Raw genomic sequence first — 23,850 nt, 5'->3', positions numbered from 1 at the left:
CAGACATTTCTGTGTAGGAATGTGTTGCTCATAGTAAGAAGATGATTTAGGATACATGTTTTTGGGCTCTTTAAGTTACTATTTGGAAGCTTCCAATTGTTGCAGCAACAGTTGGTGGAAGGCCCTTTCCTGGTTAACATGACTATAACTCTGTGCATAAAGCCAGCACCATAAAGAAATACTCTTCTCCCTTTGGTGAGGAAGAACTTGACTGGCCTGCACAGAGGCGTGACCTTCCCAGATGAGTGTAGGCTGTTATAGCAGCACATTCAAATAGTCCTTTTAATAAACTGAGATAGGTCTTGGGGAATCCATACTTTTGGTCATACATTGTAGCTTCTTTAAAGTGTAATCACTTGCCAAGATCAGTTACCTTTATGTTGCTGAGGTAAATTCTGCAATATGTTGACAGTTCTAATGTAACTGTGTAAATACATTAAACTTAAGTATTTTATCTATTAAGCTCACACCTGCCACTGGTTTAGGTGGGCCTGCATCACCTTGGAAAGTTTATTAAAAATTCAGTCAATATAAATAGTTGAAGGCACGATTCTAATCTGAAAGTAAGAGTTATTCCATTTTCCCTATGTATGATAGCTGTAGACTCTACACCTAAAAGCCTTAGTTGCTCTGTATTTTTTTTTTCAAGCATTTCCACATTTTTTGCAGCTCCTTTTCCTGTCCTATCGTGCCCCAACTGGACATCTAGTGGCCATGTTAACACTGTATCTCATATGTAATTAGGTTTGCTAACAGGTGTTTTGCAGAGCCAACAAACCTACAATTCAGTTGGGAGCAGATTCAAACATGAAGACGACAAAACCATACTCATAATTTTCTCTACAGCTGGAATGTAAGGGATTCTCAGAATTCACAGACACCTGGTTTACCACGGCAGCTTTTTGTAAAAAAAAAAAAAAGTCTTTATTTCAGTTTGGTGGTAAGTGACATGTAGGGGGAGGGGGCTGTACAAATCAGAGGGAACTCGTAGTCAGAATAAGCCCATTTTCATAATTTCTTTTCTTATGTACACGGTCACAGAAACAAACAGATGCTGATGCTCATCACTGCAGGTCATCGTCATCGAACAGATCCTCAAAGTCTGCCGGCAGTGAAAAAGAGCAAGAGTACAAGATGCAAAGAAGAGAGAGACGAAAAAAAGAGAAAAGAACAGGGTTAAAACACTTTGGAAATGCATACGAGCCATCAACATACGTTAGCACTGTCGTACAAAGACCAAGGTACCTGACAACTCCAATTGAGGAGAATTCTCCACATTAGACGAAAATATTACTGATACTAATAAACAATATAATAATATCTGGAACCACACTTTCAAAACTTTCCTGCCTATTTTCTTTGTATGTCCACACAATGACTTGCTACATTTATAAGCTGTGATTATGAGTCGAAACGATATCAATTATTTGACCAACTAGTACCATCATTTACGCAAAAATAATCAAAATTTATAGTTTCCAGCTACTTAAATAGATGGTTTTCTTTTTCGTCTAATGATATTAAATTAAATAGCTTTGGGGTTCGGACACAATAATATGAATAACAATTTGAATATGCAACTTAAACTTTGACAAGCTACAAACATTACTTTCATCGCTGACAGTGTCTTAACAAAAGCTGTGAGTTTGAGGTTGATGTAAATTGTAGCCAATTATATAGACTACTGTATAGTAGAAAAAGGAATATTTATACACACGTTTTCTTTTTACAAAAAATCTGCTGAAACGTTCATAAGCTAATACTGATTCAGTGCACGAGGCTTTTCTCTTTCTTTCATGTCTCTGTAGTTTCCCGGAACAGGACATTCCTATTTTGTCTAATAGGGGACAGGCAGCGAGTCAAACAGATTGCCCCTTGGCTACCCATGCCCCCTGCAACTTTGAACATAAACCACTGCAGCATTCGGGACCGGTAGACTTTTTTTAGTTACCTTATTTTCGCAACATGGCCTTAATGTCTAAACATGACATTGTTGTGTCCCTGTGAGCTCACAGAGCCCAATTCTCTTTAAAAAACACTCTTTCTACAGTGCCTAAAAAAGTATTACATGAAATTACAAGCCATTAAGCTGCACCATTTTAGACACTGTATGTTAATCTCATCAGGTGTACCAGTTATGTCTATTTTGGGGTTTAACATGGCATTGCAGTAATTTAAGTTTACACATTATTAGCATTAGCGCCCGAGCTAGGACGTGCCATATATGACGATCCACTGTACAGCCGTTTTAGCCACCCAAGTGATTTAAAAGGTGTGTGTGTGTGTGTGTGTGTGTGTGTGTGTGTGTGTGTGTGTGTGTGTGTGTGTTTTAAAGCAGCTGACTGGCGAGGTGTCCCGCTGAGTTTTAGTCTGACAGCAGCTATAAAACTCACTCCTTCTCCCTTATACCCCTCTTTTTCCTCTCTTTTATTCTTTAATTCCCTCCTTTTTAACAATAAGCCTTTTTTTTTCTTTTTGGGTCACGTGTTGCTGAGCCCATGTTGTTTTGACTGCAGCCGACGCTGCAAGACGGAAAACAGCTTAGTGTTTTTGTGCGTCCTCTGTGTATGTGTTATGTGTGAAACGGGTGTTTACAGGAGAACAACAGGGTTTTTTAGGGTTAATTTGAGACAGTGATTAGGGAAGAACCTGGATTACACGCTCTAAATAAAAATACATGCCGTTTGTCAATATTCAGATTTCTTCCCTTTACACATTTATGTTGCTGAAAGAAATAGTTTTCATTCAAATTCATAATACAAATTTTTTAACTTTACTACTTACATGTGTTTGAACAGTTCAGTCACATTTAAGTTTGACTTTACCAGAAAGCTTTACAAATTATCAGGTTTTTCTACTGTATATGTGTTAACTAGGTCTCTCTATATCCTTTTAATCATTTAACAAAAAACAAATTTATCATTTACGTTATGTTACATATCTCACATACCGGTAACCACCAAAAATCAGGAATGTGAAGATAATTTATATGCATGTAAACCCAGCCGTCAGTGTTGCGGTCAACTAACAAATGTGGCTATTGAAGCAAGAGAAGAGACGGAAACAAATTATAATGATTCACTTGTTTTTAGTTACTGACACTTGTAACCAGGCACCAGAGGGGTTTTACGTCTTTACCTCACATTTCTCCATCAGATAGGATCCTTATGTATTTTGTTACTTCTTTGTTGCGTCACGCCATCTGGCTTTGATCAATTTAGTTTCAGTCATGATACAAACAAAGGAAATTAACATTATTTCTGAGACTAGTTGCCACAAAAGAAGATTTCTGTTTAATTTCAGCTCAACTCTGCAAGCTTCCTCCTCAGTGAATGCCGTCCTCGATAGGTTGGTATTTATGCATGAAAGTGTTCAAAAGTATTTAACTATTCTCAGGGAGCGTTCAGGGCAGAGTCAGCAGGAAGTGGACACTAGGTTGCAGGAATAGATCAGAATGTGTAAAACTACCAGAAGTGTCTCACAAATAAGGAGTCATTTCAAAGGTAACCCTGTCTCACAGAAATAGATCAACTGACCAGTGCCGGACAAGAATACTATATTAAACAGTTATTCTGATGTTAATTGGTCACTTGTGTATACATCTGTGTGTGTACAGAGCTGGCTCACTGTGTCATGAAAGTTTGTTCATTGTTTGAATAAAGTTGTAATGATGTGAAATCTTTGGACTCGTCATCTTTGAAGTCTCCATCTTCATTTCCTGATCTAAACCTCAATATGAGTCCTGTTGACATATTCTGCTGCTAAATTTAAGAGAACAGATGATTTAAGTAGTACATGTTTTCTTTACAGTGTGTAGATATGATTATGTAGGGGAAAAAACAGAGAAAACTGTGGCTTACCATTAAAGAAATCAGAGTGCACTGCTTTTTCATTGGCAGCCAGGTCCATAAGCAGGCCGCTGCTGCCTCCTGCCTGTTAACACACAGAAGTACAACCAACCAGCTTTATTGCATTTGAAAAGCACATAGCTCACTCACTCACTCACTCACTCACTCAAAATATGATACTAATTGCAAGAGGGGGGAAGGTACTAAGGGGCCAATTTGGACATGGATAATATAATAGCTTCTGGTGGCAGGGCATCATTTGTGCATTTTGCAGCAGGCTGAAAACGCAGTCTGACAGAATTAGTATTCCTCTATAACTTAACTGATAGGAAGAAGAAACTTCATCATAATAACTAAGGTTATTAGCTGTGATCTGAAGTATATAGGTTACACAACAAAACACTTGATGGTAGGGCAGGTACGTTTCTTTAATCACTTTGTGTTGTGAAAAACACTAAATACAGTGCATTTACACTATCATATTTATTATTGTGATTATTATTATTTACGTTACCCAAAAGGCTGAAATCGACTTTATCTCAAAGCGTTTTTCATAACATTACACGTATAACGTTTCTAAGCTAGCGTTAGTTAGCATTAGCCAGTGTTTTGGACTATTATGTTGCTAGTTTTCGGTCCAAATCTGTTGTTAACCCACCTCGTCCAGATCCACGTACGGTCCGGCTCCTTCAGGAAACATCTCGTCCACTGCGGGTTTCATTATGTTTCAGTATTAGTTCAGCGGCACTTATGGTTTAAAAGACGTTGCAGCTTCGAGTTTGTGGCTAGGCTAAACCAAAGGGCTAAACAAAACAAACGTGTGCAACAGTAAATCGGGCTCGGCCGACTGCACGAGCTTGCTTCTAATGTTCCGCTCTTTGCTGTAACAAAACAGACTGGACACAACGTGCAATCAGGAGTTTGTCTATGATACAATCTTGGAATTTATTTTTTTGCATTATTTACCGTGGAAATATGTGTACCATAATAGCCAAGAGGTAAAAGTACAATGCAACTACGTCAAAATCTACTCCATTACAAGTAAAAAATCCTACTTAAATTAAAAGTAGGCTTCACAAAAATGTAGGCTACTTAACAGTATCAAAAGTCAAAGTACTCATTTTGCCATCTAATGTCCCTTTATTTTCATACAACGTGAATAAATTGATACTGATGCATACATTTTTAAGCATTTTATTGGCAAAATTGGATTTCTAATGACTATGGTTAACTGCTCCTCAGATCTCAGCAGAGTAAAGTGAGACAGCTAGCTAGACTATCTTTCAAGAGAATGTTCTCTCGCACGGCTATGTTACAGCTGCTCTGTGCAGAGTTTAGCACCGCCCATGACGATTCTGATTGGTTAAATGAAATGCCATTAAACCAGAGCACGTTTTCCCCCCATCCCCAGATGCTATGTGGAATATCTCTGTATTTCTAAGCATGGCTGTGTTTATAAATTGGTGTTATCTGGCGACTTTCGTGCGCAGAAACTCGAGTGAAGATAATTACTTCTTCTGAGGAGCCCATTATGTTTTTTTTAATCCTCCGTGTCCTCCTTGGCTACGTAGTAACTGTGTGGAGGAGCGGTGAGGGTGAAGTGCGAGCACGGAAGACTTGTATCATGTTGACGTACCGACAGAATTGTTGTCATCTCTTGGAATTCCTCATGGGGCAGACAGAAACTACGCACGATAGCTTTAATAATTTAAAATGGGTTGTGTTTTATAAGTTTATATTTTTTATGTAACATATTGACATGAAAAGCTACTTGTAACACTTGATAAAACTATTATATTAACAAAAGGGTACTAACAAGTTGATGATAGAATACACTTTATATTGTATGTAAAAGAGCATTGCCTACTCTATTTAAATTTTATCACCAACAAAATTAAGATGTTGAAAAATAATAATAATAAAATATACCCTAAGAACGAAAGATAATTAAATCATTGTATAGACATCATTCAATATTTGGAAAATGTTTATTATATTAAGATAGTATACAACGCTACAAAGAGCTACAAACTCTACATTTGCATTCTATATGAATGGCTATGCTACAAACTGATATACTTGGGAAGAGAAAAACGTATTACTCTGTATTCATTTTCTTATTTCCTCATCTTTAATTTTTATTTCCTTGGGATATCGCAACATCTCCTCCTCCTCCTCCTAGCTCCCTTTCAGTGTTCATGTCCCTCATTGGTCTCATATCCCAAGGTGTCTCCGAGGTGCTGGTGGGCGAAGAAGGCCCGGGCCATCTCGTTGATGTGGTTGTAGGCGCCGATGGATCGGAAGTATTCAATGTAGTTCCAGAAGTCAGAGGTGGAGTAGGGCCAGTAGGGAACAGCTGGTGCCTCATCATATGGAACTAAAGACACACAGCAGGGCAAGAAAGGATAAATCCACTCTCATCACATACGGTTATATCCCATTCCACTTGGTAACTGCCTGATGTTTAGGTTCAGTTAGTTCAGTCAGTAAAATTCCCAGAACGCCTTCACACAACTTTCAGAGAACGTTGTGAACCTGCAGATTATGTCTGTTAAAAAACAGGAAGAGCAAGTTGTTCCACCAAGGAGAAAGTGAGCCCCGCATCTGATTCCAAAGGCAACATGTTTTGTGTTATCGTATGTACACTTACTCAAGTACTGTACTTGATAACTGTACTACTGTACTTACAACTGTGCAGTGTTGACTTACTTGTAGGCTACTTAACTTGCTTCCATTTTATGCTACTCTATACTCTACTCCACTACAATTTGAAAGACAATATTGCACTTTTTACTGCACTACATTTCTTTAACATTAGTTACTTGCACATTTAAATTATTAATACAAAATATAAATCAACATTATTAGGATAGATTAAGCTACCAAGGAGTATATCAATTAATTAAAATGAGGCTTAAATTTACCAGCTGCAACATGAAAGGGGTGTACACATTATTTAACTTTAAATATTCATTACAATAATTAATTAAAAAAAAATGTATATAGATATTTTGATATAGGCCATTCCCTATTATGAGTTTTGTTTTTATAAGTATATTTTGATGCTAACACTGGTATTGCTGCTTTTAGTAAAGTAACGTCTGAGTACTTCCGTTTTGTCTTTAGTGTCAGTACCATTTTTGGAATTGTAAGAGAACTATTTTTAATATCTGACTTTCTTGCAAAATATGCAGGCATCTTAAAGGAGATGTGTTATGTTTACACAGTACCTCCTTCAGGGATGACTCTGGCTTCTGTGAGGAGGACGCAGAGAGAGAGAGAGACAGAAAGAGAGAGAGGGTGAAAGAAAAAAAATTTAACATTCCCAAGCATTCCAAGGCTTCACAAGCACAAAGGAGGGATTCAAGTGTGGAAAACTTGGATTCCTCTCAGAGGGCTGCCGTGTACCTGCTACCTCCTCAAATATTGACCTGACCATTGCTCGCTCGCTCTCTCTCTCTCTCTCTCTCTCTCTCTCTCACCCACTCACTCACTCATCCACCCACTCACTTACTCACTTACTCTCTCTCACACACAAACACACATACACACACACATATACACAAACACACACACAGAGTCAGTCAGAAGCATAAAGAATTCATCCTTGGACAGAGTCCTCTTTGTACTTTGCAGTCACCAAAAACAAATTCTCTGCTAAAGGTAGAGCACTGGCACATCTGGGAGGATCGCATATAATTCAAACACAGCTATACACATTTATATGTGCAAACTCTGTTTTATATTTCACCACGTTTTCACTGTGCAAACTTTAGCTACAATACGCCAACTGTTGCCTTCAAGAGAATATTAAACCTGAAGTTAAATTACAGATTTAAAAAGGAAAAACTCACCACAGAGATGACAGGCAAAGAGGCAGAGGAGAGCACTAAGCCAGACCAACAGCTTCATCTTTCCCTCCTAAACCAACAAAAACGTCTCTTTGTTTAATCCAATGGTCTTTCTATCAGTACAGTCTCCGGGTTAATGCAATATAATTACCTTTTAGTTCCTTCAAAAATAACTCTATTTATTGTAGTTTACTATAGTTTTGTAAGTAAATTGATATCAACATGTTTACCTGTAAATGGTTTGTGAAGCCGTGCAGATGGAGGCTGCTGTTCATCTGCTGGTTGACTGTGGTCTGTGGTGTGTGGAGCTTAGTGGGGGAAGAGCCAGTGGACCACACACACACACACACACACACACACACATACAGCCAAGCCTTGCCCTTACTATTTACACAGAGAAGTCTTTTTCTTTTCAGGTGATAAGTGATACGTTTATTTATCAATAATTATATTAAAAAACATTTACTATATCATTTTCAGAAATTAGCCATTTTGCATGATGAGTCCTTACTTTTGGTATAAATTTTATTTTGATGCCAATACTTTTGCCTCAGTAAGCTTTTAAATGTAGTATTTTTACTGTAGTAACAGATTCATCTTACAATATCTTAGTCCTACTTTAAGCTCTGAATACTTCTTGTACTTTATTGGTCAATGAACAATCATTGACCAAGAAGTAGTCAAACAGCAGACTCTCAATTTTAACTCTACCTCATGTTGTCTGCGGGTCAAGTTTGACCCGTTCTCAAAGTTGTTGTTGTTATATCCGAAATAAAGGATGTCGAAATACGGGTGAAAAATGTTGGAAAAGGCAGCAAAATCAATGGAAAACAAAATCTAAAATACAAAAACTTCATAAAAAAAGCAACAAAAACATTGAGATAAGGGAGAAATGTTTTTCATTGTCAAAGGGAAGACAACACAAGGGTTTAAACACTTCATTTATTTTACTGCCTAATGGCCATTCCACCTAAACTTTATTATTCCCCATGTAATTGTAGTAAAACTGGTGACTTTTGGCTATATTCTCACTTTTGGCTACATTCTCACTTTTGGCTATATTCTCACTTTGAACAGAAACAATAGAAAATCACTTAACTTTTCATTGATGCTCAGAGTCAGTACAATGCTCACAAGATAAATTAAAGTGTAACCAAATGAACGCTTAATAGATAGAGCTTTAATGTACATAGAGATCAACAACATGTTTTTTGCCATCACCACATTTGCTTGTTTCATGTTCTATTAGATTATCATAATACAATAGATTCAATGAATATCTTCAAAATTTTATGAGGACAGTAGATTGAACTAGCTATTGTCATGGCTATGGTGGACAATATGAGGTCTGGATGATGCAGGAAAAATAATGGACATCAAAGCGTATAATAGTGAGATATGTTTGCTGCAATCATTAATATTATCATTATGCAACACTGTTGACCAACCATTCAGCCCTGCTTAATCAGTGTGCTCTGACTGGATACAGTCTCCATGAATCCCTAGTTATCCGTGCAGCCAGTCTGATTGGTGGCCTTCATCCTGAACAGGTCGATCCCTTCGTTCACCAGCAGCTTTTTGGCGTAACTCACGTTCTGTTGAGGCAGGAAGCGCGATCGGCCGAGGATCCAGGCGTAGTCGATGTGGAAAATGTTGAGGATGCTAGTGCAAGAGTACACAATGGATGTGCCGGTGTAGTCGGTGGAGAGAATCCAGTAGGGGGCGTAGGGAGTAACTGGGAGAAAGAGTCACAATAACAAATTTAATATGCATTGTATTTCTAAAGCAGAGTTTTGAAAACAAAATAAACAACATACTGCATTGGTTAATTTGATCTTGAGCCTGTTGATTTTAGGGGAAAGACTTAAAAGCACCTTGAATGTGTTATGATCCACTCATGGAGAAAAGTAATTTATTGTGAAAGAAGCAAGTAACCATGCTTTTATTAGCTATAGAAGGATTTTTTATTATAACCAATGCAGAAGTACAGTGAATTGCAATAATTCAAATTTAACCATTAAATAGAATCATAAGTCTGTTTCTAGGTTTTTTATGTGGGGAGAACGTTTTTGAATCTTTGAGTTTTGAGGTGTTGGTAATAAACGGCAGTATCATCTGCATACTGATGAAACCAAACAGAATCAACAGCGCTGTGCTAGCAGCTCTTTGAGGCTCAGTACTGCCTAAAGCCAAATGTTGTTGAACACTAGCTAAGTTTTCATCCACTTCAAATTGAATTATCTGTAGTTCGGTAAAAGCAAACTCATGCAAACAAAGCTTGTGAAAGTGTGTTTCCGTCAAACGGCTTGAAAACAAATAAAAACCTGTGTGTAACGACGTCACATGCTGTTTTGCGATCAAGTTGGTGTATGAATTGATTTGAGACAATTAATTGTAATTGTCTGTCCTGCACTCATGTGTTTCACTTGTGGCCCAGTCCTCATGTCACTTTTCCCTGGGTTCAACCCTTGTTACCTTGTATATTTCGTGTCTGTGCTATCTTTGTCTGTTGTCCGATTGTGGTCGCTCTCCATGTCATTCCCTGCTTCTTTCCATCCTTGTTGCATTTCCTTTATCAAGTCTTCAGTTCATGTGTTTTTTGGAATTTGTGTTGGATATTCCTTTTTCCTGCCTGCCTGCATGCCTCAGGACACCTTTTGTTGAAAGTTTTTTTTATTTTTTTATAAACATTCTAGACCTTTTGCCTGCCTCCTCGCCTTCACACTCTGCACTTTTGGGTCCAAGTCTGCTATATTGTGACGTGACGTGACATAAGTTAGCTGAAAAAGGACACAAAGATCTAGTGCTAAGTAATTGGACCAGGACAGACGATGACATGTTTTACAGACTCACAGGCACATTGTTGTTTCCATAACAAATTCAGTGAGGCTGCTGCATCATGTCAGCCGATATGTTATCATTCACCAGGAATGTGAGCTTTTTCAGCAGGATGATCTCAGTGACAAGTGGAAAGCCCGCTGAACAGTACATTTGTCTTTCTGAACAATTCAAGGACCTACATGATGACTTTAACAATATAATCATCATACACATTATCTCTTAAACATTTGAACCCATTTATAGCAATACTACACAAGATGACAAAGAAGAACAAGACGAGTATGAAGAGTGCTTACAATACGAAAAACTGACTCCAAGTTTGGCAGGTTCTCTCAGATCTGGAATCACCGCTGTCCCTTCTGCTACGCTCACCTTGCCTTTACTGAGAGACAGAGAAACAATTACTTTAGTTCAGAGCACAGACATAGATTAAAAAAACTAACCATCAAATCAATTTTAAATATCCCTCAAATCAATACTCACTAGAACTGAGAGTTCAGCACCTTAATAGTGCCATCTTTTCTTATGCTGTAGTTGGCCTCGATGCACGTTCCCTTCTCGAAGGAGGCAGGGAGCTTCTCAATCTCATACCACCTGCCCAGATACTGTTAACAGAGAGCTCCCATTAGTTCGGTGCAGTTCAGTGCACAGTAAGTAAATGAATGAATGTATGTTCATGTGTGTGTTTACCTGTTGAAGGTTGAAGTTGGGCTGCACCTTGGGCGTAGGACAGCGACCCCAGTGAAAGGTCTGTGCTGACACCAGAGGGAGCAGCAGGAGGAGGAGGTAGACTGCAGACATGGCTCCTTCGGGAGAGGAGCGATGGTTAAAGAAGCTGAAATTAAACAAGAACTCCATGAAGTAATGGAAGAAGTACTCTGATCTTTTGATTAAAGTAGAAGGAAAACCCATGGTGTAGAAAGGCTCTGTTACAAGTAAAAGTCCTGCATTTAAAACCTTTAATTTAAGTAAAAGTACAAAAGTATTGATATCGAACCAAAGTACCAAATGTAAAGGTACTCATTTTGCTGAATGTCCCATTTTAGCATAATGTAAGCTTTATTATATTTTTAGCTTATAATTATTGATGCATTAGGTGTACATCACTTTAGTGTTTTAGCTGGAAGGTGGGGCTTATTTTTATTTATTTATTTATAGGATTATTTCATGTAATGCTGGGTAGGTTGTAAAATTCCCCCTGGGGATCAATAAAGTCTTATGAATAAATGTCATACATAGTAAAAAGTGCAAAAAGGATCTCTGACGACAAAGCAGCAGTCGAGTTGAATGAGAACGTAATCCTTTGTTATTTAAATAATAACAACCTTGAGATGTTGCCTCACCTGTTCTTCTGGTTTTACGTAACAGCTATCCTTAGACAGACCAGATCTCTGATATAACAGCAGTCAAGTTGAATTCCACAATCCTGGTAGCATTCTTGGTAGAGCAAACGCCCAATACACTGAGGCTGAGTCCTTGCTTCAATGGCAAGGGTTCCACTCCTACCCGTGGCTGAATGTTGTTCTCTCTGTCTCTCTCTCTCTCTCTCTCTCTCTCTCTCTCTCTCTCTCTCTCTCTCTCTCTCTCTCTCTCTCTCTCTCTCTCTCTCTCCCTTTTCCTATCAAACTTCAGCTATATTTTACACAAAGTCAAGTGCCCAGTAAAATAAACAGAATGCATCCCTTATATCAGAAATACTGGGCTGTAATAATCTAGTCATAAATAAAGTTAGATTCAATTAAAATTTTGTAATTTATAAAAAACTAATCTTGAGGACTTTTTTATGCCACAGCTTTGGGGCAATTCTGTATTTAAGGGAATTTGTATTTAATTATTTTGCACAGGAACAAGTTGATGCTTTAGTCTGGTGTGGCCTATTGATAACTTTTTTTACTGTGTAATTTGTATTATTTGTATTCTTACTTTTGGCTTAATGATAAATAAGGATAGAAAAATAATATTTGTGGATCACAACCATTGAAGAATTAGATTATAGCTGCTGAACCTTAACCCCACATTGTTACAGTGTAACTCCAGTCTGTTTTGGGCGTTGGCATGGTAAAGCTATTCTTCTTTTGTTATCTGTAAAATAGTTCATGACGGGAGTTCATGGTTTTGTGACATATGATAGATGTGAAAAACATGCCAGAAAACTCTTTGTTGCTCTCTCTCAGTGCTGTAGCTGAGAACGTAATCCTTTTTGTTGTTTAAAAAAAACAACAACCTTGACACGTTGCCTCACCTGTTCTTCTGGTTTTATGTAACAGCTACATGTACTGTATGTGTATATATATATGTATATATATATATATATATATATATATATATATATATATATATATATATATATATATATATATATATATATATATATATATATATATCCCCTTATACAGACCAATATAAACTTAACAAAGACAACTTTGATTTTGGCAGTTTCTCATGTAATTTTAGCCGTATGTTGAAGAGAGAACAAGCTACAGTTAAAGTAAAATTCTTATTTTGGACCACATGATAAAACCAAGTGGAACTCAAGTTCTTGAATAATGCAGAAAATGTTATTGTTGTTTAAAAACCTTACTATACTGTAAGATTGACATTCATCTTGTTAATTCTACATTTTGGTATATTGCAGCCATGAGATGAAGGCTTCTTACCTCAGGTGTGTTTAAAGATGTCAGGTGGAGGTCTGGTGCAGTCTGAAGCAGCTGATGAAATGCCGTCTGGTCAAACAGACTGCGAGTGTTCACATTTGTGTTTTGACACTCCCACAACACGAGGCAGCCTAATTGTTATCATGTGCACATTCCCAAGTCGTGAAAATGCAGACACTGTGCACCCAAACATTGTTTTCCATTGTATTTCCATTTTTCTCAAAGATACTGGGTGTAATAGTTGTCGTTCACAGCAACTTTTAGATTATTCATTAAAATTAAAATTTTAAAAAATGTCATAGATAAAAATGTGGTAGGCTATGTCACAAAGAGTCATATTATAGTATGTCACAAAAGTGTCACAATTTCATACAAAAAGTCATGGTGTAGTTTAACTGCGCACAACCACAATTGTAGCTGCAGTGCCTTATAAACATTATGGCAAATGGTATGACTTTTAATGAAATTTTAATACTTTTTACTATACTAAGATTTATTTTATGACATACTATGATGTTTTTTAAATTTTTATGACAAACTATACTATGACTTTTCAGCCTTTTTGGGGGTTTAAATAACATTTAACTATGACATTTTTACAAGATACTCTACCAACCTTTTTATGACATTTTTGACATACTATACTATGACTTATTTGCCATTTTAATTAAATACCATAGCATCACTTTTTGACATTGGTTTTTAAAATACTATGACATTTTATGGTGTACCATACTATGACTTTAATAGTATATGCAATATTTATTTTTTGGGACTTTTTTATGACGTAGGCCTACTATACTATGGCTTTTTATATGATTTCTTTCATACAGTCCATGATTATGACATAACATAACTACTGACTCAACATAACTACTGACTCATTTCCAAATAGTGCCATGGCATGTCTCTGTTTCCCAGTGTACCGACAGAGAAACTGCGTCTGCACTGCTTACCTGTGCCCCCTGGTGGTTGCAGGTGAGCACGGCAGCTTCTGCAGCTGACACTGGTAAATTATTTCACCCCACAACTCGCTGACATGTTCGAATATTTTAGCCGAGGAGAAAGTTTTTTTTTTTTTTTTTTTTTACTTTACCCGTTTTAGTGCCAGTGGATTCCAACCTTTTTAAACTACTAAACTTCATATTTCAATTCATATTTTAAAACGAGTTAGTTCTTTCTTTTCACAGTATAATGTGACGTATTTATGACTTTTTCCACATACTAGACTATGATTTTATGTCAGTTTTCGACTTACATATATTGCCTTTTTTTTTTTTTTACTTTATATAACTTTATAACTATACTATAACATTTTATCCTCTTCCAATACATACTATACCAGGACTTTTTTTTTACTTTCTTTGTTTTTTTAATACTTTTAAAGAAATACTATAATATTACTTTTTCATTACTCTTTGACATACTGTACTACGATTGTTTATGACTATTGTCGACTTACTATACTGTGACGTTTTATCCCCTTTCACAACATACTATACTGTGACGTAATTTTGACTTTTTTGACATTTGACATGACTTCTATACTTTTTTAGATACAATAATATGACATTTTTATGACTTTATTGACATACTATGCTGGGATTTTTTTTACTACTATAATATGACTTTTGCAAACATATACTAGGATTGGGAGTATACAAAGATTACTTTTAACATACTATATACTATGACTTTTTAATCACCTTTTTCAATGTACCATACTATGACTTTTTATCAATTTTAACAACATGCTTTACTAGTACTTTTTTATTACCTTTTCACATTTTTTTGACCTACTATATTACTTTTTGTACGACTTTTTGTGACACACTATACTATGACGTATTTATGACTTTTTAATTACTATACTTTGACATTTTTTCACGATTTCTTTTTTTCAACATACTATACTATTACTTTTTTCGACATACTGTGACTTTTTATGACATACCATGACGTGTTCAGGACATTTTAATCAGAGGTTGAAAGGATCAACTTCTTCTTCTAACCGAAACGTCTATCTGGAGTGTTTAATTTGTAATTACAACTATGAACCACTGCTTTTCAAGCTTTATACATAGCTTTGCAAGAGTAGGTGCTGAATATCTAAGAAGGATTTGTGGTTGATGGTTCAGTTGTTTAAAGGGAGCAGTGGATTTTTTAAGTTCTGCACACTGGAAGTGAAAAGGTCAAATAAACATGGAAACAGTTCTGGGTTCAAGTCTTATGAGGTGGTTTAACACTTGGTTTCAAGGTTTAACACCCAAAATGACTAATATTCCTTTTATTACTACCATCATTTTTTTTCCCTTTCCATGTAGCCCACTTTCATAAAAACGTAAAAATAAATAATTTCAAAATGTAATTTTTTCTAAATGTATTTACTTGTTTCTATATTTATTTTGATTTGATTTAACTCCATTTGACATACTGTACTATGACTTTTTAATGACATTTGATGACTTTTCAACTTACTATACTATGACTTATCACACTGACACACACATATACTTTAATATTTAAATAAATGTGAATTTCTCCTTTAACATATGAAGGTTGACTAGAAGACTATGCATTTGGGCAAAGATTAAGAATAAGATGTTTTATACCCTAGATACACTTTGGGAAGAATAAAAGACGACAACAACATCCAACAGACAAGAGAATCTAATAAAGATGATTTATTTCCAGTGTTTGTTGAGGGAGGGCATTGGAAACCCATGTTTTGCTGTACACAGGCGAGATGTTCACTGATCAGAAAACATCGTCTCATGCAGTTTAAAACATAATCTGTGTTGTTTTTTCGTTTCTCTCCCAGGTTTAAGCGCCCATGCATTTGACTGCACTTGGAGAATACATAGGGGAGGAAAAATGAAGTATAACTATAATGAAACACAGACACTAACATACATTTGAATGTTCTGATGTTGATGTGAGTTAAACTAAACCAGGAAAGATCCAACAACAGAACGGATTTCTGGAATGTCTGTGAGATCATTTTCTTCTCAGAATGTTTTGTCTTGTCAGTCTGTTGGTAAAAACATTTTTTTATTTTATTTTTTTTAAAGGAAAAAAGAGGCACTTTTTCTTTTTGAGATAAAAAACAATGTGTGAAAACTTTTTGGACTAGAACTGGACAAAATTAGGAAACAAACTACTGTACCAAGCATTACATACTATAGTATCAGCATATTATTACTGTTTTTCAGTCTTTATTTGATAAACTATAATAATCCTCCAGTCCATCAAGCTAATATCTGGCTGTTATGACTGTACTGTGAAAAAACTAACTTCCCACAGCACCCAGCTCAGAAAGCAGCCCTCAGACACATCCACGTACTTCAAGTACAGGCAAAAAAGAAACACATACATATTGTTTTGAAAATGACAATATTGTCACAAGCAACTAGTGTTAGTCCAAACAAAAGTAATACATTCTTCATACCGCTTATAATAGGAAGAACTTAACCATGATTCCATAAAAAATAAACATCCTCCTGCATTCAGTAATAGCAAGTTGACCCTTTTACTTTCATTAGTGCTGTTTAACAATCCATTTCTGTCCCATTGACAAAATACTAACAGCAAAGTCACATTCTCGCATTAGATAGGTTCGATCTTGCAGGAGGAAGTCCAAGTTCTGTCCAAGTCTGTTCCAGTATGGCCAACAAGTCAGTGGAGTTACACACATAAACTTCTCTTCAGCATTATTCCAGTAACAATCACGTAAGCCTATTAACAGTATGTACAGTAGATACATAAGGATAATTTGTAGAAAAAATATTGTGCAGTAACCTTAGCTAAAATACCCACATTCGTACATTTACGCATTCATTCTGTTTATACAATAGACAAGACCACTCTTGCTGTTTCACAGATACTGGTAGAACCGTGAGCGAACAACTTGCGCTCCAGACAGTTTGTGTGGGTGAGCGTCCGCCCCGAGGCTGCCTTTGTTTTTGCCTTGCAGCCCGCTACCGTTAACATGCTCCCCTGCTAGCGGCTGTGCACCCGGAGACGCAGAAGGAGGAGGTCTTCCTGGAGCTACGTTCTGGGCTTCTGGATGATCATCCTCGGGAACGGCTTTGGGTGCGGCCTCAACGCTTGAATCAGAGCCTCTAAACCGCTCTCTAGTGATCCAGTCCCGGATGGAGAAGTCCTGAGAGGAACATCTGGGCTTGAGGCGGTCCAGAGCTGACAGTTCAGCGGTCTGGGCCACGCCGCCCTGCTCCCTCCAGTCGTTGATCACCGCCAGCTCTGCGAAGTCTCTCTGCCCGGCCATGGTGTGCCTGCGGCGGATGTTCTTCTTCTTCCCGCGAGCGTCTGGAGTCCGGCTCTTCTGCGTGAACATGTCGTCAGCAGACGTGCGTAGCCTGAATTTGAGGCGCTCGGTGATCTTGAGGTGCCAGGCTGGTTCGGGACGCTCTGACTCGCTGCGCGAGGACGAGCTGAGGCTGCTTGTTGACCGCCCTTTCTTCATCACCTCCAGGACTCGAGAGAGCCGCGTGGAAGAATCGGCTCTACCCTCGCTACGCTCCCCACTCCCAGCAACGCCCTCCACTGATGATTCACTGTCCGTTTTCTGTCTTAGCGACCACCGTCTAGAGAGGGTGTCACACTCAATCATCCTATGTGATGGGAAAAGGCGCCGTGCTTCCAGTTTTGGTGTGGTGCTGCCTTCAGCTGCTCCACCTCCTCTTGGTTCAGTCTTTTCCAGACTCTGCTCTCGGCAGGGTGTAGACTGGCTGTTGCCACCGCCCGGAGCGAAAACCGGGAAGTCGCTCTCACTGTCCGTCTCCATGGGCCGTCCCTCGCTAATGAGCTCACTGCGTTCGTCATCCGCCTCTTCCCCACCCTGCAGCTCCGGACTGAGCGTGCTGGATTCTGCTCCGGTTAAGAATGTAATGGAAGAAGTGGTGGAGTAGTCCGAGGTGATGGAGCTCACCTCTGCACCGGCGGACGCCCCTGGACCTGCCACCAGTCCTACACATGCACCAGCAGAAAGATCAGGGGACGCTCCAGTCCACTTTTTTGGTCTTGACCGAGGCACAGATGCTCCAGAGCTCATGGTCCCGAGGTCTGAGGTGATCTCATCAAGCTGAGATGGGGGATCCAACAAGGAGGATTTTCCCTGAGGAGCTGTTTGATAGCCTGAGATATTTGGGGATGGGGAAGGTGATGGGTGTCTGGGTGGAGTCTTCTCCTTCAGGAATACAGAGTTTCTATGCTCTCTCTTGGCTTTAGGTGTGAGCTCCACAGTTCTCCCGTTCTCTTTCCTCTCCTCTGCTCGTACTGGTTGCTTCGCGTTGGGGCGAGTCTCGCTCTGGCCCTCAGTCTGGAGGCCGTGGTGGTTCGGCTTCTGGCCAGGGATTTCGTTCTTGGGGAAGACAGCATCCAGATCATCGTCCGAGCTGCTAGGCTGCGGCTTCTCCTTTGATTTCTTTCTTTTGCGGCTGGCTGCAGCAAAGATGGAGGAGACCAGGAGCTCTCGGCTGCACTGGTCCTTCCCTGAGCCCCAGGAACCCTGCAGAGACGCAAATACAAAAAATTAGAATTTCGGATGCTGAGAAACACAAGTAGGGAGCATGTCAAAGAGACAGACAAAAACCCTTCACCCCTGCCTGGAAACTTAAACCTGTACTCCAGCTGCTCCCGTGAAGCACCACAAACCAGAGAAGTGGACAGAGAGAGGAACATTAGCAGGCGTCATTAACAGGGAGAACAGAAGTGTTTCCATGCCAGCCTTAAAGCAGAAGCAGGAAAAGCAGTAGCATAGCATGAACTGAAGCATCCCTGCATGAGCCTGAGCCCTGGCATGAGTGGCTTTAAAGCTGAAGGAAAGCAGCCACATAACAGCAGTGCAGTGATGAAAGGCATTTGCTTTTGTTAATAACAAACTCTTAGGTAGTTTTTTACCTTTACCTCATAACAAGCAACCGCATAGTTCTGAGCCCCTCAGTCACAACGTTAATGTGTAACGAAGCAGAAAAAGAGGCTGTGGCTCACTGGATCGCCATCGTCTGGTCAGCATTGACTAATCATCGCATCAATTTAAAGAGTTGATTTAGCCAAATTATACACTCAACATTTTTTTTTTACAGTATCTAACCATACAGATAGTTTTGAGATCTCCAGCTTCTACCCTGGTACCATGGATGTGAATGAAGTATAATTTTAGGTGGACACACCTTTGAGAAATTACATTAATTTTCCCCTAAATCTGTTTTCGTTTCATTGGAACTAATTCTTCAGTAGAAAGTAGTTCCAAACAAAACATCAAACAAGTAGGTCCATGAGATAAAACTCCCTAATAAGACCAATACTGAGAGCGCATTGCACACCACAATTGCAATCTGTGTTGGACTGTGCAATATCAAATTTGAGTTACGTCAAACTGTGTGGTAAATGCCTGAATTACAGCGCCATGATTTAAAATAGAAAAATACAAGACCCAGCACCACTTGCTGGGAATGCCTGCATCCCTGTCATGATTTTAAAACTGCAAAATGGCACTTACAATGTCAAATTGGTCAGTGTGTCCTGAATCATGCTGGACTTCAATAAAGATGGGGGTGTGCTGTGTAATTGTGCATTATGCCAGATGAAAGGGACGTTTGTTTTGTAAAGAGATGTTGCTGCTGACTTTCTTAAATGTACTTTTTTCAACACCAGTATGCACCACAAATTAGTTTATATTCCATTATATTAAGGAGGACGGAGAAAAATAGCGATCTGCATGGCAACAAGTCATGCCATTTTTTTGGGGGGGGATGATTTGGGTCAAACAACTCTTTAAGTGTAGGTTGTGATAAGCTTATTTGATGCTAATCTTGACGGGAGGTGGTGGCGATCTCTCCTGCTCGTCCCCTACCTCCTGAGAGGGTTTACACTGGGGGCACACTCACCTTTGATTTAGCTGAGTCACTAGTTGGTGAATCTGTGGATGAAAAGAGAGACCAAAGGGGCATGTTAGATGATTTAACAACACAGATGAACACATCTAGGAGGTGCAACATGGGAAAATGAATCGGGAGGAAGAAAAAAAAGGAGAGGAGAACAATGTTGATGAGGAGGATGGTGTGTAGTGAAAACACAGAACGGACAAGACAAGTGAGCAGACAACAGGAGCAGACAACAGGCCATGCTTCACACAGGGACAGTGATGAGCTCTACGTTACACTCAGGGCCACATCTACATGGCATGTGTAGTTCTTTCCAAACGCACCCGGACATCGAGTCCAAGCCAAGTAAAGATAGTTCTAATCTTTCCTCAAGTTTCTTAGTGATACTGAGTGCAACTTTAGCAACCAACACAACGAGTACATTTTAACAGCAGCAGAACGGTAAGGCAGATCACGTGCCATGCAACACAGGGAGGGCGAGGGATATCCAGGAAGGCAGACTTGAGCCCTAACATAACATTTACTGATGAACGTTCCTCAACCTAAAACCATAAATGAAGCTCGATATTGGCACTACAAACTGAAAACAAACTTGCAACAAAAGAAACCACAGTACTGAAATGTTTATTGTGGTCTAAACCAGCAGTTACAGCACATTTTTTTTACTCTAAGAAATATCTATTCTTAACCTCTTGTCAGCAGCGTGAAAACCATATCCATCTCCAAAATGGAAACTCTTCAAAAGCTAGTAAAAATAGCTTTGTCTGCAGCTATATGACTTTTTGTGGGATCTCCCAATGAGTTTAAAAAAAGTTTTATTCAAGTAGAATTTGCTCAGCGCTAAATTTTAACTGATTTTAACAAATAATCCAAATTTGGAGTTGCATGGTTTTTATTGGACTGCAACAAGTCCACGAGCTAGAAGTAAATGTAGAGAAAAGTCCTTTTTCTTAGTTTCCTACTCTGGTTTTTATCCCACAGAGCTCTTTTATTCATCTTGTGACTCTCAGGTTTGGAACCACTGGTTTAGGTCAGGAACTATCGGATAAGATAACGTATGCGTCCAGACATTCAATGCCAGCTTTCAGTACTCGCTACAGACACGTTAATAGTTGATAATAAAAATATATTGAGGTTTGACACCCAACCTCCTAGATAGACTCGCATGGTGCTTTTTAGCTGAACTGACAAAGCAATGTGAGATGACGTGAATTGCCATGACAACAGTGACACAGTGGTGATGGAGACAGCTATGGAAGAAACCAAATAAATAACAGAGATGTGACGGTGGGGGTCACAGAGGGGCTAGCTACAGTATATGAAAGAGGGGACACTACAAGAGAAAGAGAGTGTCAGCAAGGAAACCTATAATCAGTCCTCGCCTGCTATATAATCACATTTATTATCATCCTTCTTGCTAAAATTTGTTCTTGTTTGTTTGTGTGACATAGCCAAGCCCCCCTATACACCCCTTACAATACAGATGATGGCACAATATGCAAGTGCACACTGACTGGCGACGTAGAAACCATACCATGCTATCTCTCCATTTGGCAAGCTTGCGAGACAGTGAGGAGAGACAGCGGAGAGCCTTTCAGACAGTAGCACTGGCCTGTGATAGGTATACTCTGACAGAAAACCCACAACACCGGACACTGCACAGTACCGTGTAGCCGTTTCACCTTCTCTTTTTTGTCACGGTTCTTTCTTTATTGCTTTTTTCCCCTTACTCTCTTTGGCTCTTCTTGCACTTAAAAGAACTGCGGGTTCCTGCAGACTAGGCAGCTACAGTGGGGGCAACAATCCTCCTTCTTCCTACAGTTCCAGCTGTCCATCACGGACATTATAGAGTCCATCAGTGTCATCATGGTGTGATAGACTCCTCCCACTTGGCCTGTGTCAAGATCAGTATGTGTGAATGCTGGGAAAGCCTTTAGGACACCCGACAGAGCCTCACTAGAGACAGAGGAATAAGAGGTCGCCTTTCACTGTAAAAACATCTATTTCTGACGTGGGAAAGAACATGCCTTATTAGTGCAATAGAGGGCAGGATAAAGGGAGGGAGATAACACAGCCCAGTTGTGGAGTTTGATTAAATCGAGGTATTAAAGGGCAGAGGGGTTATTAAAAAAGGAAAAGGACATCTTTATCCTATTCAATACCGGGCAGAGAGGGGGGATAAATCTCTAAAAGCAAATGAAAAAGCGTGACAAATTATTGCATCCTTTTATGTAACTTTGATGCAAATAAATTGCCCACTGAAACCCACACAGGCATTTGGACTCATGGTTAGCCATAGATATTATTATCTAGTGGCTACAAGAAGCAAAAAGGAAAGCTCGGCCTAGGGAAGAAGCAGCGTCATCATCAGCATTTGCTACAAGTTTACACACCGGTCCCTCTTTGACCACAGCGCTCAGCAGAGAAAGGGTAGAGAAAGCTTAACCCACCAAAGAGTTGGTCTGCCAAAGGCAGCGGGTTACCTGATACTTCACCCTGGGATGTGCCCGTACGGCCGATGTTGGTGAGCAGGTGGTCGATGTTTGGGACGGGCTGAGACTCCACCGCACTTTCCTCACGGGAAGCAGTCTGAAACACAGCACAAGATTTACAGGGACATTTTGGAGAAATCTGCATTCCTTAAAGCTAAAACACAATGAATCGAATCATCCATTGTGTTGCCCTGAAATGTGTTTTATATTGTCTGTATGTAAAACCAGGTAGTTCTGTTTTTATTCCAACAGCCATAAGAACTGAACAGTACCCGTAGGGTTGACCGTAGTGCTGACCAGCTCTAGATTGGCCATTAACCCGTTTATCTAAACTTTTCTTACATGATCCTATCTTGTATTTTGGGGTGTTTTTATATGTCTGAATGAATTGCTTACGTGTTTGCAAATTCACTTGCCTATCATGGCCCCTTTAAGGACGAATAAAATAGAGGACAGAGTGGAAAGAAAATAATTCAATGGCAAGTGATGCCTGTACCCACCACTGGATCTCCATTTCCATCGTCAGTGAAAAACCAATCATACTGAAGGGAAGAAAAAAAAGCAATACAATTTATTTTGTGTGTTTTTTATGTAAACATTTGTTATAAAACCTTAATATCCTTAGTAACAGTTAAAGATCTGATGCTCACATTTTGAATGAGGGCCTCCACTATCCTGTACTGGTCTGGCATGTGTGTCACCATGTGGGTCATGTTATCCTCGGTGGTGCGCACAAGAGTGGGACCAAAAACAATGGCCAGGTTCCTTGGTTCCATCTAACAGAGCAAGAATCCAAGTTTCAAATGCACATTTTTTATTTCTCTCTTTGAAACTAATTTAAGACATTTGTAAGTAACACACTTTATTCTTCTCTGAGTTTTCAGCAACGGTTTTCAGATGAGCGGAGAGGAACTTGAGGGTCTCGTAATGATGATCTGGCAACTCATGAAGCTGTGTATAAATAGAGAAAAACAGACATGTGGACAGGTGGAGATAAAGTTAAACAGTTCTTTAACTTTCTTCTATCTAACAATTTTTTTCTTGCATTACATATGGACTGTAAGACTACAGCGCTCTCACACCTGGTGAGAACAAGTTGTTAAAAATGTAAATAAGTCAATAGATAAATAATTTAAATAATAAAAAAGGGATAAAAGATTAATTGTCAGAGCAACTCACCATCCTCTTGAGCGCTTTGAGTCTCTCCACGGGGTCCTCTGTTCTATTGGCGTCTATAAAATCTGCGTACCTATCTGCGG

General features: G+C 39.0%; 4 protein-coding genes across 10 annotated transcripts in view; all 4 read right to left on the bottom strand.

Moving 5' to 3' along the window:
* Nucleotides 1-909: 909 nt before the first annotated feature.
* cops9 (COP9 signalosome subunit 9) lies at nt 910-4,741 on the bottom strand. Its single transcript, XM_034862629.1, has 3 exons — nt 4,507-4,741; nt 3,861-3,933; nt 910-1,102 (listed from the first exon to the last, which is right to left on the bottom strand). The coding sequence occupies exons 1-3, from the start codon at nt 4,567-4,569 to the stop codon at nt 1,065-1,067; spliced, it is 174 nt and encodes a 57-aa protein (XP_034718520.1). The 5' UTR covers nt 4,570-4,741; the 3' UTR covers nt 910-1,064.
* Nucleotides 4,742-5,811: 1,070 nt separating this feature from the next.
* Nucleotides 5,812-8,047, bottom strand: otos (otospiralin). The gene is made up of 4 exons (XM_034862141.1): nt 7,930-8,047; nt 7,703-7,769; nt 7,079-7,102; nt 5,812-6,225 (listed from the first exon to the last, which is right to left on the bottom strand). The coding sequence occupies exons 1-4, from the start codon at nt 7,972-7,974 to the stop codon at nt 6,038-6,040; spliced, it is 324 nt and encodes a 107-aa protein (XP_034718032.1). The 5' UTR covers nt 7,975-8,047; the 3' UTR covers nt 5,812-6,037.
* Nucleotides 8,048-8,862: 815 nt separating this feature from the next.
* apodb (apolipoprotein Db) lies at nt 8,863-13,301 on the bottom strand. Of its 2 annotated transcripts, none has more exons than XM_034862650.1 (5): nt 13,198-13,301; nt 11,231-11,375; nt 11,024-11,145; nt 10,837-10,922; nt 8,863-9,434 (listed from the first exon to the last, which is right to left on the bottom strand). In XM_034862650.1, exons 2-5 carry the CDS (start codon nt 11,339-11,341, stop codon nt 9,202-9,204), a joined length of 552 nt encoding a protein of 183 aa, XP_034718541.1. In that variant the 5' UTR covers nt 11,342-11,375; nt 13,198-13,301; the 3' UTR covers nt 8,863-9,201. The 2 variants fall into 2 exon arrangements, with proteins under 2 accessions (XP_034718541.1, XP_034718539.1); XM_034862648.1 differs by having other exon boundaries at nt 11,231-11,346; nt 13,198-13,289.
* A 2,562-nt stretch (nt 13,302-15,863) lies between these two features.
* The window catches only part of LOC117937507 (rho GTPase-activating protein 21), an 87,819-nt gene continuing 79,832 nt past the window's right edge, over nt 15,864-23,850 (bottom strand). For all 6 annotated transcript variants that reach the window (XM_034861499.1, XM_034861498.1, XM_034861495.1 and 3 more), the window contains 7 exons: nt 23,771-23,844; nt 23,453-23,542; nt 23,242-23,367; nt 23,092-23,133; nt 22,583-22,688; nt 20,103-20,134; nt 15,864-18,721 (listed from right to left, as the gene is read on the bottom strand). In XM_034861499.1, coding sequence (XP_034717390.1) covers nt 17,069-18,721; nt 20,103-20,134; nt 22,583-22,688; nt 23,092-23,133; nt 23,242-23,367; nt 23,453-23,542; nt 23,771-23,844 — 2,123 coding nt within the window. In that variant the 3' untranslated portion in view covers nt 15,864-17,068. The remainder of the gene's footprint in view (nt 18,722-20,102; nt 20,135-22,582; nt 22,689-23,091; nt 23,134-23,241; nt 23,368-23,452; nt 23,543-23,770; nt 23,845-23,850) is intronic.

The sequence above is a fragment of the Etheostoma cragini genome, chromosome 22 (genome assembly GCF_013103735.1).
Source record: "Etheostoma cragini isolate CJK2018 chromosome 22, CSU_Ecrag_1.0, whole genome shotgun sequence".
Taxonomy (NCBI): Eukaryota; Metazoa; Chordata; class Actinopteri; order Perciformes; family Percidae; genus Etheostoma; species Etheostoma cragini.
This window is presented reverse-complemented; position numbering and strand designations above follow the sequence as displayed.

Coding starts and splice junctions, on each gene's coding strand:
- apodb (XM_034862650.1), bottom strand. CDS start 11,341: ATGTCTGCAGTCTACCTCCTCCTCCTGCTGCTCCCTCTGGTGTCAGCA. Junction 11,146..11,230: donor CCAACTTCAACCTTCAACAG/GTAAACACACAC, acceptor CTCTGTTAACAG/TATCTGGGCAGGTGGTATGA. Junction 10,923..11,023: donor GTGCTGAACTCTCAGTTCTA/GTGAGTATTGAT, acceptor TCTGTCTCTCAG/TAAAGGCAAGGTGAGCGTAG.
- otos (XM_034862141.1), bottom strand. CDS start 7,974: ATGAACAGCAGCCTCCATCTGCACGGCTTCACAAACCATTTACAG. Junction 7,103..7,702: donor CTTTGCCTGTCATCTCTGTG/GTGAGTTTTTCC, acceptor TCCTCCTCACAG/AAGCCAGAGTCATCCCTGAA. Junction 6,226..7,078: donor CAGAGTCATCCCTGAAGGAG/GTACTGTGTAAA, acceptor GTGTGTCTTTAG/TTCCATATGATGAGGCACCA.
- cops9 (XM_034862629.1), bottom strand. CDS start 4,569: ATGAAACCCGCAGTGGACGAGATGTTTCCTGAAGGAGCCGGACCGTAC. Junction 3,934..4,506: donor CGTACGTGGATCTGGACGAG/GTGGGTTAACAA, acceptor GTGTGTTAACAG/GCAGGAGGCAGCAGCGGCCT. Junction 1,103..3,860: donor GCACTCTGATTTCTTTAATG/GTAAGCCACAGT, acceptor CACTGCCGGCAG/ACTTTGAGGATCTGTTCGAT.